The sequence below is a fragment of the Hyla sarda genome (assembly GCF_029499605.1).
Source record: "Hyla sarda isolate aHylSar1 chromosome 1 unlocalized genomic scaffold, aHylSar1.hap1 SUPER_1_unloc_4, whole genome shotgun sequence".
Classification (NCBI taxonomy): domain Eukaryota; kingdom Metazoa; phylum Chordata; class Amphibia; order Anura; family Hylidae; genus Hyla; species Hyla sarda.
In genome coordinates this window covers 478,344-496,549 of record NW_026607590.1, presented here as the reverse complement: position 1 = coordinate 496,549, position 18,206 = coordinate 478,344, and the positions used below count along the sequence as shown (strand labels likewise).

Here is an 18,206-nt window from a genome sequence, read left to right as displayed (position 1 = left end):
TCTGGCCATGCTGGGAATTGTAGTTTTGCAACATCTGGAGGGCTACAGTTTAGAGACCACCGTGTGCCACTTCAGATGTTGCAAAACTACAACTCCCAGCATGCCCAGACAGTCAGTGCATGCTGAAAGTTGTAGATTTGCAACATCTGGAGGACCACAGTTTAGAGACCACTGCACAGTGGTCTCCAAACTGTGACCCTCCAGATGTTGCAAAACTACAACTCCCAGCATGCCCAGACAGCCTTTGGCTGTCTGGGCATGCTGGGAGTTGTAGTTTTGCAGCTTTTAGAAGGCCACAGAGAAGTTCACTTACCGCGATCTTCACTGCAGCCTTCTCCACACTTTCCAGCCGCCGCTCCTCCTGCTGCCGCCGCTGCTCCGGGATGCCGACTCCGCCGGTTTGGGTAAGTCGGGCCACGCTCCCCCCTCGCCGCCCATGTTCCCCCTGCTCTGCCCCGACTTCTGATCGGTGGGCAGAGTGGGGGAAATGAACTCTAACTCAACCAATGGCAGGGGATAGGAGGGGGTGGCAACACTGCCACCTCGCTCCTATCCTTTAGGATGGTCGGCGCTGTCTCTGTCAGCTCCGATCATTCTTATTTTCCGAGCGATCTGGTCACCAGTGACCCGAATGGCCCGGATCGCGGGCAAATCGCTGGTCTGAATTGACCAGCGATTTGCCGCGATCGCCGACATTGGGGGGTCTCAGGACCTCCCTAGGCATTGCCATGGGATGCCTGCTGATAGATATCAGCAGTCATCCCGGTCCGATCACCGGCCGGCGAGCTGCGGTGAACGGTAATACGGAGGGCGTATGGATACGCCCTCCGTCCTTAAGTGACGGGACGCGAGGGCGTATGGATACGCCCTTCGTCCCCAAGGAGTTAAGGGGTGTAGTTTCCAAAACAGTATGCCATGTGTTTTTTTTTCTTTTTGCTGTTCTGGCACCATAGGGGCTTCCTAAATGCGACATGGCCCCCAAAAACCATTTCAGCTAAATTTGCTTTCCATAAGCCAAATGTGACTCCTTCTCTTATGAGCATTGTAGTTCGCCCGCAGAGCATTTTACGTCCTAACATGGGGTATTTCCATGGGGTATTTCCATAAAAAAGATGGGGTTACAAATTTTGGGGGGCATTTTCTCCCATTACCCTTTGTAAAAATGGTAAATTTGGGGGGAAAAATGCACTTTAGTGAAATTTTTTTTTTTTCATTTACACATCCGACTTTAACGAAAAGTCGTCAAACACCTGTGGGGTGTTAAGGCTCACTATACCCCTTGTTACGTGCCTTGAGGGGTGTAGTTTCCAAAATGGTATGCCATGTGTTTTTTTTTTGCTGTTCTGGCACTATAGGGGCTTCCTAAATGCGACATGCCCCCGAAAAAATTCACTCTCCAAAATCCCATTGTTGCTCCTTCGCTTCTGAGCCCTCTACTGCGCCCGCCAAACACTTGACATCCACAAATGAGGTATTTCCTTACTCGAGAGAAATTGGGTTACAAATTTTGGGGGGCTTTTTCTCCTATTACTCCTTGAAAAAATTCACCTAAAGGGTTAACACACTTACTGAATGTCATTTTGGATACTTTGAGGGGTGCAGTTTTTATAATGGGGTCATTTATGGGGTATTTCTAATATGAAGGCCCTTCAAATCCACTTCAAAACTGAACTGGTCCATGAAAAATTCTGATTTAGAAAATGTTGTGAAAAATTGGAAAATTAATGCTGCACTTTGAAGCCCTCTGATGTCTTCCAAAAGTAAAAACATGTAAACTTTATGATGCAAACATAAAGTAGACATAGTGTTTATGTGAATCAATATATAATTTATTTGGAATATCCATTTCACTTATAAAGAGCTTCAAAATAAAAAAATGCAAAATTTTCAATTTTTTCATCAAATTTTGGAATTTTTCACAAAGAAATGATGCAAGTATCGACAAAATTGTACCACTAACATAAAGTAGAATATGTCACGAAAAAACAATATCGGATTCAGAATGAAAAGTCGGCCATGTTGTTCCAGGCGCCATGAGGCGCCATGAGCTTCAGGTGAACAAATGACGTCCAACAAGTCCTTTCCATGAACCGAGGATTATCCGCTATAGGGGGAGTTTTATCATGACCTGTCCAAAGGAAAAGTCGGCCAGTTGCCCATAGCAACCAGATTGCTTGTTTTATTTTTAACAAGGCCTCTGCAAAATTCTTCCTATAGAAGATCCAACTTCTTTATAATAAACAGATCGTTCTCACTATAACCGCGATGTGTCGTCTCTTTGTTCTTTGGTCTCTTTGCCGTCTTCTTACATCAGTGGTCTCAAAGTGTGGCCCTCCAGATGTTTTAAACCTTCAACCACCAGCCAAGCACCTGACTTATATTCCATTGAAAATCTACAGGAAAGAACTGAAGATCATGATTCATAGAAGAGGCCCACGGAACCTTCAGGATTTGAATACTATTTTTTTTTTTTTTGTGTCACAGTTTAGACTATTGTTTCCCAACCAGGGTGCCTCTAGCTACTGCAAAACTATAACTCCCAGCATACCCGGAGTTGAAGTTTAGCAACATCTGGAGGGCCACACTTTGAGACCACTGTCTTGGACGAGTATCGGGTGGAATATTCCCATCATATATATCTCAATGGGTTTTTAGTCTCAAGTCCCATGCAAGTATCTCCTCTGCGCCCTGCATCTCCTGGTGAGTGTGTCAGTCCAGCTTACAAGCCACACCCCTCCAGCATTCCCCACCACATCTAACAAAGCCACACCAACAATGTAAGCCACACCCCTTTTATTTTCTACCCTTTTTTGTGCATCAGCCCAGCTTGCAAGTCACGTTCATTCCCACAAAGCCACGCCCCCCATCTCTTCATCACAACTTAGCCCCACCTGAGGGCGGGATATGAGAACAGCATACAAGGTCAACATACGGGGACGGGATATTAGGATGGGATATGAGCTTGCAAGTCACGCCCATTTCCACAAAGCCACACCCCCAATCTCTTCATCACAACTAAGCCCCACCTGAGGGCTGGATATGAGGTCGGGATATGGTGACGAGATATGAGGACGGGATATGAGGTCAGGATATGAGGACGGGATTCGAGGTCAGGATATGGGGTCAGGATATGAGGATGGAATATGAGGGGATGGATAAGGATATGAGTTTGTGATATGAGGAGAGTATATTGAGACGGGATATGAGGATAAGAGCTTCCTCTTTTGCTTTTCCTCCCCCACAAGGATTAGGTAGGGAAAACCGGACAACACCCGGTGCTCAGCTACTGATAAATGTCAGAGGCTTCAGCCCCTCAGAGAGCTGGGAACCAACCATAGAGCCACCTGGTTAATTCTTCTCCGCACTTCGGCCGAATACAACTTGTTCTTCCCTCTATAACCTAAGGAAGGACCCTGTGTAGAGTAGGAGACCCGACTAATCTAACACCTATATGATCAGAATGTCCTAGAAGCCAGAAGATAGAAGTGATTTTCTGTCTCTAATCTGGTCATGTCCTGGAATTCTTCATCACTGGAATAAGTCCCTTCTCTGTGAGGTGTTTGGGTCTCCAGTAGCAGCTCCCCATGGATTATGCCTGTTGGGTCTTCTCCATGAGGAGCAGTGAATATCACAACCATACAGGGATGTGGAATTCCTATCGCCTGACGCCTGGGACATGCAGTTCCGGATGCCGGGAAGGTGAAATTTTCAGGCCCTTAGCCCAGCTTCAGGCAAGCAGGGCCAGACCTGACAAGCGCGGCGGCACTCAGCAGTCTGTATGGAGCAGCATCCGGACTGGAGCCTGTTCCATACTCTGCAGCCCCCGACTGATTTCAGTAGCTGGGGGCCACCGCTAATAGCGAGCATGTGGCGATCGCCGTGGCTGGCTATTGCTATTAACCATTTAGATTGCCGCTGTCAAAGCTGACAGCGGCATCCAAAGGGACATGTGAATGCTCCCTGGTGGGCTAGTAGAGTGAATCGCCACCCACAGCACAATCCACTGTAAAGGTAGTCGGAGGGCTTACCTCTACTTCCCTGGTGTCTGTGGCTCTGTCATTGACAGATCCTGGCTGGACCAGGCTCTATCAATGGATCACAGAGCACACAGATCAATAGGGTTGATCTGTATGAGGAATCTAATGATATAGTAGGTAGTTATGGTTATTATCGGGTGAGGAGGAAAGAACGAGAGGGTAAAAACGAAAATTGCCCGGACAAGTGGATCCTCAGGAGGGACAAGTAGATTTTGCTCCATTTTAGTCCCGTGGACAAGTAGATTTTTTTTTTTAAATTTCCTCACCCCTGACCATATATCACACTCTTCTCCTACCATGTAAACTCTAGTGATGACATCGCTGGATCGGTGACTACGTCCTAATAGAAAACTTTTATTAACAATTGGTAACAAGTTTGGAGATGCAGTATATGATATATGTATAAATGTCAGATATCCTATGTACATGGTGAATATATAGATGTGTTATCTGCATCATTTATTGCTCTGAATTGGCTTCTCTCCTGTAGGAATTCTTAGATGTCTAATAGGTGTTGATTTCTAAATAAAACATTTCCCACATTATGAGCATGAATATGGCTTCTCCCCTGTGTGAGTTTTCTGATGTTTAAGAAGATTTGATTGACAAGTAAAACATTTCTCACATTCTACACATACAAATGGCTTCTCTCCTGTGTGAGTTCTTTGATGTTGAATAAGACTTGTTTGATCAGTAAAACATTTCCCACATTCTGCACATGAAAAGGGCTTCACCCCTGTGTGAGTTCTTTGATGTTTAACAAGATCTGATTTCTGAGCAAAACATTTTCCACATTCTGAACAGGAAAATGGCTTCACTCCTGTGTGAGTTCTTTGATGTACAACAAGATATGATTTCTTAGTAAAACATTTCTCACATTCTACACATGAAAATGGCTTCTCTCCTGTGTGAATTCGCTCATGATTAACAAGATTTGATTGCTGAGTAAAACATTTCCCACATTCTGAACATGAAAATGGCTTCTCCCCTGTGTGAGTTCTTTGATGTTTTATAAGAGCTGATTTCTGAGTATAACATTTTTCACATTCTGAACATGAAAATGTTTGTTCCCCTGTGTGAGTTCTTTGATGTTGAACAAGGTGTGATTTCCGATTAAAACTTTTTTCACATTCTGAACATGAAAATGGCTTCTCTCCTGTATGAGTTCTTTGATGTACAAAAAGATATGATTTCTTAATAAAACATTTATCACATTCTACACATGAAAATGGCTTCTCCCCTGTGTGAGTTCTTTGATGTTTTATAAGATCTGATTTCTGAGTACAACATTTTCCACATTCTGAACATGAAAATGTTTTCTCCCCTGTGTGAGTTCTTTGATGTTGAACAAGATGTGATTTCCGATTAAAACATTTTTCACATTCTGAACATGAAAATGGCTTCTCTCCTGTGTGAGTTCTTTGATGTACAACAAGAACTGATTTAAATGTAAAACATTTCCCACATTCTGAGCATGAATATGGTTTCTTTCCTGTATGAGCTCGTTGATGTCCATCATTCCTTTTGTGACTTTTATTTTGCTGAACATCCTGTGATGACTGAGAAGACAGGACCTGTATATAAGGATGAGATGACAGATCTTGGCTGTGAAGGGCTGAGGGTGTATCTGGGATAATGGAATGTTCTTCATATGTATCTTGTGTGATATCATCATCTGCTTTATAATCTGAAGATATAAGATTCTCCTCTGATCTCCAGGTACAATTATCTGCCAAGAATAAAACAGATTTTATCAGTATTAACCCTTTAACCCCTTAAGGACTCAGCCCATTTGGACCTTAAGGACTCAGACAATTTTATTTTTATGCTTTCGTTTTTTCCTCCTCCCCTTCAAAAAATCATAACTCTTTTATATTTTCATCCACAGACTAGTATGAGGACTTGTTTTTTGCGGGACCAGTTGTCCGTTGTAATGCCATCACTCGCTTTACCATAAAATGTATGGCGCAACCAAAAAAAATACTATTTGTGTGGGGAAATTTAAAAGAAAACCGCAGTTTTGCTAATTTTGGAAGGTTTTGTTTTCACGCCGTACAATTTATGTTAAAAATGACATGTGTTCTTTATTCTCTGGGTCAATACGATTAAAATGATACCCATGATTATATACTTTTCTATTACTGTTGCGCTTAAAAAAAATAAAAAATCGCAAACTTTTTAACCAAATTAGTACGTTTAAAATCCCCCCATTTTGAAGACCTATAACTTTTTCATTTTTCCGTATAAGCGGAATAGGGGACTATTTATAGCAACCATTCGATTGCTAATCCTGTTCAGTGCTCTGTATAGGACATAGCACTGATCAGGGTTATCGGTCATCTTCTGCTCTGGTCTGCGGGAAGGCAGATCAGAGCAGAAGACTCCCAAAAGACAGCGGAGTCAGGTGAGGGGACCTCTGTCTGCCGTGCAGGATGATCCGATCGCCGCGGCAGCGCTGCAGGCGATCCGATCATCCTGTTAAGTGATCACGATGCTGCAGATGCCGTGATCTGTATTGATCACGGCATCTGAGGGGTTAATGGCGGACATCCGCTGGATCGCGGGTGTCTGCTATTACCGGCGGGTCCCTGGCTGCGATCCACAGCCGGGACCTGCCGTGCATGATGCCGGCATCGCTCTGATGCCCGGGGTTATGCTCAGAACGTAAATGTACGTCCTGGTGCGTTAAGTACCACATCACCAGGACGTACATTTACGTCCTGCATCGTTAAGGGGTTAATAACCCAGGAAATTTTAACTTTTGAATTTTCTTTTTTCCTCCTCTTCTAAGAGCCATAACTCTTATTTTCCCATGTACAGAGCCGTTTGGGAGCTTGTTTTTGTAAGACCGATCTTGCATTGTAATGACACCTACATTAACTGTGTGGTAACATTATTCATCAGCTCAGTACGATCACAATGATATATTTCATTACACTTTAGTCCTAACAACAATTACAACAATTTTTTTAATTACAACTTTACATTTTTACACCAAAAAAATGTACATTTTTATTATTCGAGGGGGTTTATTTACATTTTTAGTCCTCGTATGGGACTTGTATAAGCAATCATTCTATTACTTATACAGATGAATGCAGTAAATGTGTACTGTATTGATTCATTACATCTGTGCTCTATTGATGGGAGTTTCAAATGTATTTTCCTTTTTTTTTTAATATATGATGTGAGCAAAAATCTGCATTTTTGGCATTTGGCTTTTTTTTAAGATTAGGCTGTTGACTCTAGGGCATCAAAATATTAGATTTTAATAGTTTGGACAATTCCTTATTTGGGAATACCACATATGTTTATTATTATTATAATTTTTTTTGTAAAATGGAAATAGAAGGGTGATATTACTGTTTATTAGGGGAGGGGCTTTTACACAATAGTAAATACATTTTTTGTTTTTTATTCCCCTTAGAGGACTTTTATACATAATCCTTAGGTTGTATTCACTGTAGAATATTAAATCTTAATTAAGCACACATTAATTTAAAAGATACAGTGTTTTTCCGCTCCTAAGGTAATAGCTGCTATATAGCACTCTCCGTATTTATGATCGGTGCACACCTGCAGCGTGTACAACCAATATAGGAGCTAACACTGATATTTAAAATCAAAGCTCAGCCCCCCTCAACATGTTTCGCTGCTGGACGCAGCTTTGTCAAGAGGTTAATGAGTGCCGCAGCAGCGATCCCCGGGGTCCCCAGCAGCGGGACCGCGGCGATCTGACATCTTATCCCCTATCCTTTGGATAGGGGATAAGATGTCTAGGGGCGGAGTACCCCTTTAAGCCTATAACTACATTTCAAGATTAATATAAACCATTTCTAGGTTTTACAGATCTTGTTTTTGGTTCATATAGAGAAGCTTTGTTTTTGTTCTAAAACAACCAAATAATGAGGTTTGTATTTTTGAACTAGTAAAGTTCTTGTTCCTGATGTTTATGCCGACTGCTACTATCCAGCCACTTGATTAAATTAATAAAAAAAATAAAAATAAAAAACTTTGTTGTTTTCATTGTGTTTGTCTTTTGCTTAAACTGTTCAATACAGTAGACTGTTGGCTTCCCAGCCAGGAGTCCTGTGGTAATGACATGTCTGTCGCCTTTCTTTCCTTCCTGGAGTGTATAAAATACATTCGCATATTAATACAGAGGAGTCGGAAGTACAAAAACCTGCGGAGTCGGAACATTTATCTACTGACTCCACAGCCCTGCTGAGCAGGAGTGTACATGGTTGGTGGTTGAGGTACAAGAAGCTCAACAGGAGGCAAACAGAACTGTAGCATATTAAATAGCCAGGGCCCAGCAGGGAAATGTATTGCTGCTTGTTAATAATGCGGAGGAAGAGAGAGAACCCATCCTTCAAAGACACCTTCTGTTATCTGGTACATGTCTCCATGTTGTGTATTGTGTTATCCGGTACATGTCTCCATGTTGTGTACTGTATTATCTGGTATATATCTCCATGTTGTGTATTGTATTATCTGGTATATGTCTCCATGTTGTGTATTGTGTTATCTGGTATATGTCTCCATGTTGTGTATTGTGTTATCTGGTATATGTCTCCATGTTGTGTATTGTGTTATCTGGTATATGTCTCCATGTTGTGTATTGTGTTATCTGGTATATGTCTCCATGTTGTGTATTGTGTTATCTGGTATATGTCTCCATGTTGTGTATTGTGTTATCTGGTATATGTCTCCATGTTGTGTATTGTGTTATCTGGTATATGTCTCCATGTTGTGTATTGTGTTATCTGGTATATGTCTCCATGTTGTGTATTGTGTTATCTGGTATATGTCTCCATGTTGTGTACTGTATTATCTGGTATATATCTCCATGTTGTGTATCGTATTATCTGGTATATGTCTCCATGTTGTGTATCGTGTTATCTGGTATATGTCTCCATGTTGTGTATTGTGTTATCTGGTATATGTCTCCATGTTGTGTATTGTGTTATCTGGTATATGTCTCCATGTTGTGTATCGTATTATCTGGTATATGTCTCCATGTTGTGTATTGTGTTATCTGGTATATGTCTCCATGTTGTGTATTGTGTTATCTGCTATATGTCTCCATGTTGTGTATAGTGTTATCTGGTATATGTCTCCATGTTGTGTATTGTGTTATCTGGTATATGTCTCCATGTTGTGTATTGTGTTATCCGGGATATGTCTCCATGTTGTGTATCGTATTATCTGGTATATGTCTCCATGTTGTGTATTGTGTTATCTGGTATATGTCTCCATATTGTGTTATCTGGTATATGTCTCCATGTTGTGTATCGTGTTATCTGGTATATGTCTCCATGTTGTGTATTGTGTTATCTGGTATATGTCTCCATGTTGTGTATTGTGTTATCTGGTATATGTCTCCATGTTGTGTATTGTGTTATCTGGTATATGTCTCCATATTGTGTTATCTGGTATATGTCTCCATGTTGTGTATTGTGTTATCTGGTATATATGTCTCCATGTTGTGTATCGTGTTATCTGGTATATGTCTCCATGTTGTGTATCGTGTTATCTGGTATATGTCTCCATGTTGTGTATTGTGTTATCTGGTATATGTCTCCATGTTGTGTATTATGTTATCTGGTATATGTCTCCATGTTGTGTATCGTGTTATCTGGTATATGTCTCCATGTTGTGCATTGTGTTATCTGGTATATATCTCCATGTTGTGTATTGTGTTATCTGGTATATGTCTCCATGTTGTGTATTATGTTATCTGGTATATGTCTCCATGTTGTGTATCGTGTTATCTGGTATATGTCTCCATGTTGTGTATTGTGTTATCTGGTATATATCTCCATGTTGTGTATTGTGTTATCTGGTATATGTCTCCATGTTGTGTATTATGTTATCTGGTATATGTCTCCATGTTGTGTATCGTGTTATCTGGTATATGTCTCCATGTTGTGTATTGTGTTATCTGGTATATGTCTCCATGTTGTGCATTGTGTTATCTGGTATATGTCTCCATGTTGTGTATTGTGTTATCTGGTATATATCTCCATGTTGTGTATTGTGTTATCTGGTGTATGTCTCCATGTTGTGTACTGTGTTATCTGGTATATGTCTCCATGTTGTGTATCGTGTTATCTGGTATATGTCTCCCTGTTGTGTATTGTGTTATCTGGTATATGTCTCCATGTTGTGTATTGTGTTATCTGGTATATGTCTCCATGTTGTGTGTTGTGTTATCTGGTATATGTCTCCATGTTGTGTATCGTGTTATCTGGTATATGTCTCCATGTTGTGTATTGTGTTATCTGGTATATGTCTCCATGTTGTGTATTGTGTTATCTGGTATATGTCTCCATGTTGTGTATTGTGTTATCTGGTATATGTCTCCATGTTGTGTATTGTGTTATCTGGTATATGTCTCCATGTTGTGTATTGTGTTATCTGGTACATGTCTCCATGTTGTGTATTGTGTTATCTGGTATATGTCTCCATGTTGTATATTGTGTTATCTGGTATATATCTCCATGTTGTATATTGTGTTATCTGATATATGTCTCCATGTTGTGTATTGTATTATCTGGTATATGTCTCCATGTTGTGTATTGTGTTATCTGGTATATATGTCTCCATGTTGTGTATTGTGTTATCTGGTATATGTCTCCATGTTGTGTATCGTGTTATCTGGTATATGTCTCCATGTTGTGTATTGTGTTATCTGGTATATGTCTCCATGTTGTGTATTGTGTTATCTGGTATATGTATCCATGTTGTGTATCGTGTTATCTAGTATATGTCTCCATGTTGTGTATTGTATTATCTAGTATATGTCTTATTGTTTTCTATACTATTCTCTAGATTCATATTAGTTTGCATTTTAGCTAAATGTAGGAAAGACTAACAGGACACAGAGCTTAAAGAATACACAAACAATTATTTTGGCCGGTGACTGAATAGAATCTGTGACCCTTCTCTATATTTAGTGGTCACTACTTACCTGGGTGGTTACTTGTAGAAATGTCCTCCTTATACTGCTCATCACCGCTCACATCTGTCTCTTCTTCTACTTTTACTATTATGTCTGGAGCGTTAATATAGATCAGATCTTTCCTTGTAGGAATGTCCTCCTTATACTGCTCATCACCGCTCACATCTGTCTCTGCTTCTTCTTCCTTTATATCTGTAGCATTAATATAGATCAGATCTTTCTCTGTGGAAATGTCCTCCTTATACTGCTCATCACCACCCACATCTGTCTCTTCTTCTTTTATCTCTGTAGCATTAATGTGGATCAGATCTTTCCCTTTAGGAATATTTTCCTTATACTGCTCATCACTGCTCACATCTGTCTCATCTTCTTCCTTTATGTCTGTAGCATTATTATAGATCAGATCTTTCTCTGTAAGAATGTCCTCCTTATACTGCTCATCACCGCTCACATATGCCTCTAGAGCATTAATATTCTTCCGATCTTCTCCCTAATTCATAAAATGTAGAACAAAAATTATAAAAGTCATCAGACAAAAGAAAGAGTCACGTGGGATGTTATAGATGAGGAGACATGGAGGGTGAGGGGACTGACCACAAGAGCTTCACAGCCCTTCTACAGATCATAGGGAATATCTCCATCTACCTGATCATCCTGTGGAAGAAGAGGACGGGGACACCTCTCTGGTGCTGTTCTCTTACTGGTTCTGACTGTAGGGAACACATACAGAGACTGAATTCATTCTTTACATACAAATAATGAGAGGACGTGTGTATATAGTCATGTCTATTACCTGGTGATGTGAGGGGCTGCTGATCCTCCATCATGACCTGATCCTTGTACTGATCCTTGTGTCCTTCTACATACTCCCACTCCTCCATGGAGAAATAGACCGCCACGTCCTGATACCTTATAGGAACCTGACACATAATGATACAGTCATCACCCCGACCCCTCCAGTAGTGTTACTGTATAATGTCCCAGCATTCCCAGCAGTGTCACCTCTCCAGTCATCACCAGACCCCTCCATTACTGTATAATGTCCCAGCAGTGTCACCTCTCCAGTCATCACCAGACCCCTCCATTACTGTATAATGTCCCAGCAGTGTCACCTCTCCAGTCATCACCAGACCCCTCCATTACTGTATAATGTCCCAGCAGTGTCACCACTCCAGTCATCCCCAGACCCCTCCATTACTGTATAATGTCCCAGCAGTGTCACCTCTCCAGTCATCACCAGACCCCTCCATTACTGTATAATGTCCCAGCATTCCCAGCAGTGTCACCTCTCCAGTCATCACCAGACCCCTCCATTACTGTATAATGTCCCAGCAGTGTCACCTCTCCAGTCATCACCAGACCCCTCCATTACTGTATAATGTCCCAGCAGTGTAACCTCTCCAGTCATCCCCAGACCCCTCCATTACTGTATAATGTCCCAGCAGTGTCACCTCTCCAGTCATCACCAGACCCCTCCATTACTGTATAATGTCCCAGCAGGGTCACCTCTCCAGTCATCACCAGACCCCTCCATTACTGTATAATGTCCCAGCAGTGTCACCTCTCCAGTCATCACCAGACCCCTCCATTACTGTATAATGTCTCAGCAGTGTCACCTCTCCAGTCATCACCAGACCCCTCCATTACTGTATAATGTCCCAGCAGTGTCACCTCTCCAGTCATCACCAGACCCCTCCATTACTGTATAATGTCCCAGCAGTGTCACCTCTCCAGACATCACCAGACCCCTCCATTACTGTATAATGTCCCAGCAGTGTCACCTCTCCAGTCATCACCAGACCCCTCCATTACTGTATAATGTCCCAGCAGTGTCACCTCTCCAGTCATCACCAGACCCCTCCATTCCTGTATAATGTCCCAGCAGTGTCACCTCTCCAGTCATCACCAGACCCCTCCATTACTGTATAATGTCCCAGCAGGGTCACCTCTCCAGTCATCACCAGACCCCTCCATTACTGTATAATGTCCCAGCAGTGTCACCTCTCCAGTCATCACCAGACCCCTCCATTACTGTATAATGTCCCAGCAGTGTCACCTCTCCAGTCATCACGAGACCCTTCCATTACTGTATAATGTCCCAGCAGGGTCACCTCTCCAGTCATCACCAGACCCCTCCATTACTGTATAATGTCCCAGCAGGGTCACCTCTCCAGTCATCACCAGACCCCTCCATTACTGTATAATGTCCCAGCAGTGTCACCTCTCCAGTCATCACCAGACCCCTCCATTACTGTATAATGTCCCAGCAGTGTCACCTCTCCAGTCATCACCAGACCCCTCCATTACTGTATAATGTCCCAGCAGTGTCACCTCTCCAGTCATCACCAGACCCCTCCATTACTGTATAATGTCCCAGCAGGGTCACCTCTCCAGTCATCACCAGACCCCTCCATTACTGTATAATGTCCCAGCAGGGTCACCTCTCCAGTCATCACCAGACCCCTCCATTACTGTATAATGTCCCAGCATTCCCAGCAGTGTCACCTCTCCAGTCATCACCAGACCCCTCCATTACTGTATAATGTCCCAGGAGTGTCACCTCTCCAGTCATCACCAGACCCCTCCATTACTGTATAATGTCCCAGCAGTGTCACCTCTCCAGTCATCACCAGACCCCTCCATTACTGTATAATGTCCCAGCAGTGTCACCACTCCAGTCATCCCCAGACCCCTCCATTACTGTATAATGTCCCAGCAGTGTCACCTCTCCAGTCATCACTAGACCCCTCCATTACTGTATAATGTCCCAGCAGTGTCACCTCTCCAGTCATCACCAGACCCCTCCATTACTGTATAATGTCCCAGCATTCCCAGCAGTGTCACCTCTCCAGTCATCACCAGACCCCTCCATTACTGTATAATGTCCCAGCATTCCCAGCAGTGTCACCTCTCCAGTCATCACCAGACCCCTCCATTACTGTATAATGTCCCAGCAGTGTCACCTCTCCAGTCATCACCAGACCCCTCCATTACTGTATAATGTCCCAGCAGTGTCACCTCTCCAGACATCACCAGACCCCTCCATTACTGTATAATGTCCCAGCAGTGTCACCTCTCCAGTCATCACCAGACCCCTCCATTACTGTATAATGTCCCAGCAGTGTCACCTCTCCAGTCATCCCCAGACCCCTCCATTACTGTATAATGTCCCAGCAGTGTCACCTCTCCAGTCATCACCAGACCCCTCCATTACTGTATAATGTCCCAGCAGGGTCACCTCTCCAGTCATCACCAGACCCCTCCATTACTGTATAATGTCCCAGCAGTGTCACCTCTCCAGTCATCACCAGACCCCTCCATTACTGTATAATGTCCCAGCAGTGTCACCTCTCCAGTCATCACCAGACCCCCCCCCCATTACTGTATAATGTCCCAGCAGTGTCACCTCTCCAGTCATCACCAGACCCCTCCATTCCTGTATAATGTCCCAGCAGTGTCACCTCTCCAGTCATCACCAGACCCCTCCATTACTGTATAATGTCCCAGCAGGGTCACCCCTCCAGTCATCACCAGACCCCTCCATTACTGTATAATGTCCCAGCATTCCCAGCAGTGTCACCTCTCCAGTCATCACCAGACCCCTCCATTACTGTATAATGTCCCAGCAGGGTCACCTCTCCAGTCATCACCAGACCCCTCCATTACTGTATAATGTCCCAGCAGTGTCACCTCTCCAGTCATCACCAGACCCCTCCATTACTGTATAATGTCCCAGCAGTGTCACCTCTCCAGTCATCACCAGACCCCTCCATTACTGTATAATGTCCCAGCATTCCCAGCAGTGTCACCTCTCCAGTCATCACCAGACCCCTCCATTACTGTATAATGTCCCAGCAGTGTCACCTCTCCAGTCATCACCAGACCCCTCCATTACTGTATAATGTCCCAGCAGTGTCACCTCTCCAGTCATCACCAGACCCCTCCATTACTGTATAATGTCCCAGCAGTGTCACCTCTCCAGTCATCACCAGACCCCTCCATTACTGTATAATATCCCAGCAGTGTCACCTCTCCAGTCATCACCAGACCCCTCCATTACTGTATAATATCCCAGCAGTGTCACCTCTCCAGTCATCACCAGACCCCTCCATTACTGTATAATGTCCCAGCAGTGTCACCTCTCCAGTCATCACCATACCCCTCCATTACTGTATAATGTCCCAGCAGTGTCACCTCTCCAGTCATCACCAGACCCCTCCATTACTGTATAATGTCCCAGCAGTGTCACCTCTCCAGTCATCACCAGACCCCTCCATTACTGTATAATGTCCCAGCAGTGTCACCTCTCCAGTCATCACCAGACCCCTCCATTACTGTATAATGTCCCAGCAGTGTCACCTCTCCAGTCATCACCAGACCCCTCCATTACTGTATAATGTCCCAGCAGTGTCACCTCTCCAGTCATCACCAGACCCCTCCATTACTGTATAATGTCCCAGCAGTGTCACCTCTCCAGTCATCACCAGACCCCTCCATTACTGTATAATGTCCCAGCAGGGTCACCTCTCCAGTCATCACCAGACCCCTCCATTACTGTATAATGTCCCAGCAGTGTCACCTCTCCAGTCAGCAGCTCCATCATCTTGTTGATGAGTTCTCGGATCTTCTGTTCATCCATTTCCTCATGTATCAGGGAGTGAGGTGGGGGCCCCAGGATTGGGCTCAGGGTTTCTCCCCATCCTTCACACACAGAGGCCTGACAGCGCCCACTAGAGGACTTCTTCACTACTGTGTAATCCTGTGTATGGAGAGACACATTAATATCACTACATAAATTCCCAGAATCCCTCACCTCTCCAGTCATATCCATCTGTTATTACATAGATAAGAATGAGGTCATGTGACATCACTCCCAGAATCCCTCACCTCTACAGTCATATCCATCTGTTATTACATAGATAAGAATGAGGTCATGTGACATCACTCCCAGAATCCCTCACCTCTCCAGTTAGCCGGAAGAGTATCTGTAGGGTGAGGTTTATGATCCTGTCGGCCATCTTGTTCCTGTCTCTCTCCATGGTTGATGGGTCATCCAGGAGAATTCTCTTATATAGAAGATATCAGCAGAGGATCCTGGATTGGAGAAACCTGAAGGGAAGAAGAGGAGATGATGATAAACCGCACCAGATTCTATAGAGAAATAAAATCCATTTCCTGGAGATAATCTGGGGAAACATCTGAGGAGACATTATAGTCACAATCATGGAGGCTGTAAACCTAGTCAGGGGATCCATCATAGTCTGGAGCGGAGTCATGGGGGATGGGTAGAATATGGAGACAGGAATCCACCCTCCATGTTATCCAGGTAATACCAGAAGCCGCGAGTGGTGAGAAGAGGGAAATGGTGGACAAAGTGTCTGAGGACTCTTCATCATCCAGTAGATGTGACCTGTCATGGTCGGAGGTCAGGAGGTCACTGTCCTATGTCACACACCTTCTCTTACCATCCTATTTTAACTATAGTCAGTTATCCTGATGCCAACTAGGTGTTTACCCTGAACACTGGAGGGCGCTAAATATCAGGACTCCAGACAATGAACAGTTACACATATAAGGGATTTGGTGACACCGCACTGGAATCATTGATAAAGGGATCATCCATCTGGGATATTTCCACACACGATCGAGAACTTTTGCGTCCTACTAATCCCAAGGATTTCCTCACATTATCACCTTCTATTATATACATACGTATGCGCTTATTGTGAGCGGCTTTACCTCATCTCACCTTCTCTCATAGTGGACTGAGGACATCTACACCTGATATTCCTTCATTGTATGTATCCCACTGCGAACAAACCATTGTGCCTCCCTTCAGGGGGTGTAAAGACCTTCACTCAGAGCAAACATGGCGGAAACATTATAACAACGAGACACAAACAAACCATTGTGCCTCCCCTCAGGGGGTGTAAAGACCTTCACTCAGAGCAAACATGGCGGAAACATTATAACAACGAGACACAAACAAACCATTGTGCCTCCCCGCAGGGGTGTAAAGACCTTCACTCAGAGCAAACATGGCGGAAACATTACAACAACGAGACACAAACAAACCATTGTGCCTCCCCCTCAGGGGTGTAAAGACCTTCACTCAGAGCAAACATGGCGGAAACATTACAACAATGAGACACAAACAAACCATTGTGCCTCCCCTCAGGGGTGTAAAGACCTTCACTCAGAGCAAACATGGCAGAAACATTACAACAATGAGACACAAACAAACCATTGTGCCTCCCCTCAGGGGTGTAAAGACTTTTGTGACACGGTCACATGACACTTCCCTGTGCTTTTCGTACTTTAGTTCACATAAAGCTTTGGTGGGATCATAGGTGAATGGATCCGCGTCACACTGGGAATTATTGTCCAGAATCCGGGCAGAAAGCCAATCTGGTCTCCAGGGTTGGGACGACACTATGTCGGGAGTTTGAATCCTGATGTGGATGTTGTCCCTCCAGGTGCCCACGTTATGGATCCTTTTCATCTGGAACACGTTGTTTGTGGTAACAAAGGGGATGGAACAGAGGGGCCCCAAGCAGAGAAGGCTGAGGGAGAAGCCTCTGAGGAGAGACCACATGTTACCACTGTGCCGGCTGTGCGGCCGTAAGGAAGGAGGTAGAAGCAGCCACCGGGACCACAGCGGCGGCCATCTTAGATTGCTGTATGGAAGAAATGGCTAATACCCAGAGAAGAAATTAACCAGATGACAGGATGGGCGGGGAGGTGACCTGCAGCCCTTCACTATACAAACACGCCCCTTCCATAGATCTGCATTGAGAGGGCGTGACAGAACGAGGGGCGGGGCTTTGCCAGCACAACCCCCTCTCCAATCGTTCTGAACACTGGGGCAGCAGAGTACCCCTTTATTGGGTTAATCATTAGCGGCGAGTCCTGGCTGCTTATAGCTCCTAAGCTCTAAATCCCATATGGGGCGCAGGGCGTAAATTAGGGCTGGGCGTTATACCGGTTCATACCAAATACCGACATTTTTGTGCTGCACGATATGAATTTTAACCCATTCCGCAATACCGGTTGGGCCCCTCCCCCTCGGGAGAGTAATGAATGAATGAACCCAGCGCAGCGCTGTCCCCACATCGGGGAACTAATCAACAGTCACCCGCGAGCGCTGTTCTGCCCCCCAATTAATTATCAGCCCAGCGCTGTCCCCATCGGGGTAAATACTGATA

General features: G+C 44.0%; 2 protein-coding genes across 2 annotated transcripts in view; one reads left to right on the top strand and one right to left on the bottom strand.

The window, feature by feature from the left end:
- Positions 1–18,206, top strand: part of LOC130298199 (oocyte zinc finger protein XlCOF7.1-like) — a 177,927-nt gene that overhangs the window by 24,124 nt on the left and 135,597 nt on the right.
- LOC130298185 (oocyte zinc finger protein XlCOF22-like) lies at positions 4,377–11,919 on the bottom strand. Its single transcript, XM_056551095.1, has 4 exons — positions 11,795–11,919; positions 11,647–11,711; positions 11,011–11,491; positions 4,377–5,766 (listed from the first exon to the last, which is right to left on the bottom strand). Exons 1-4 carry the CDS (start codon positions 11,880–11,882, stop codon positions 4,580–4,582), a joined length of 1,821 nt encoding a protein of 606 aa, XP_056407070.1. The 5' UTR covers positions 11,883–11,919; the 3' UTR covers positions 4,377–4,579.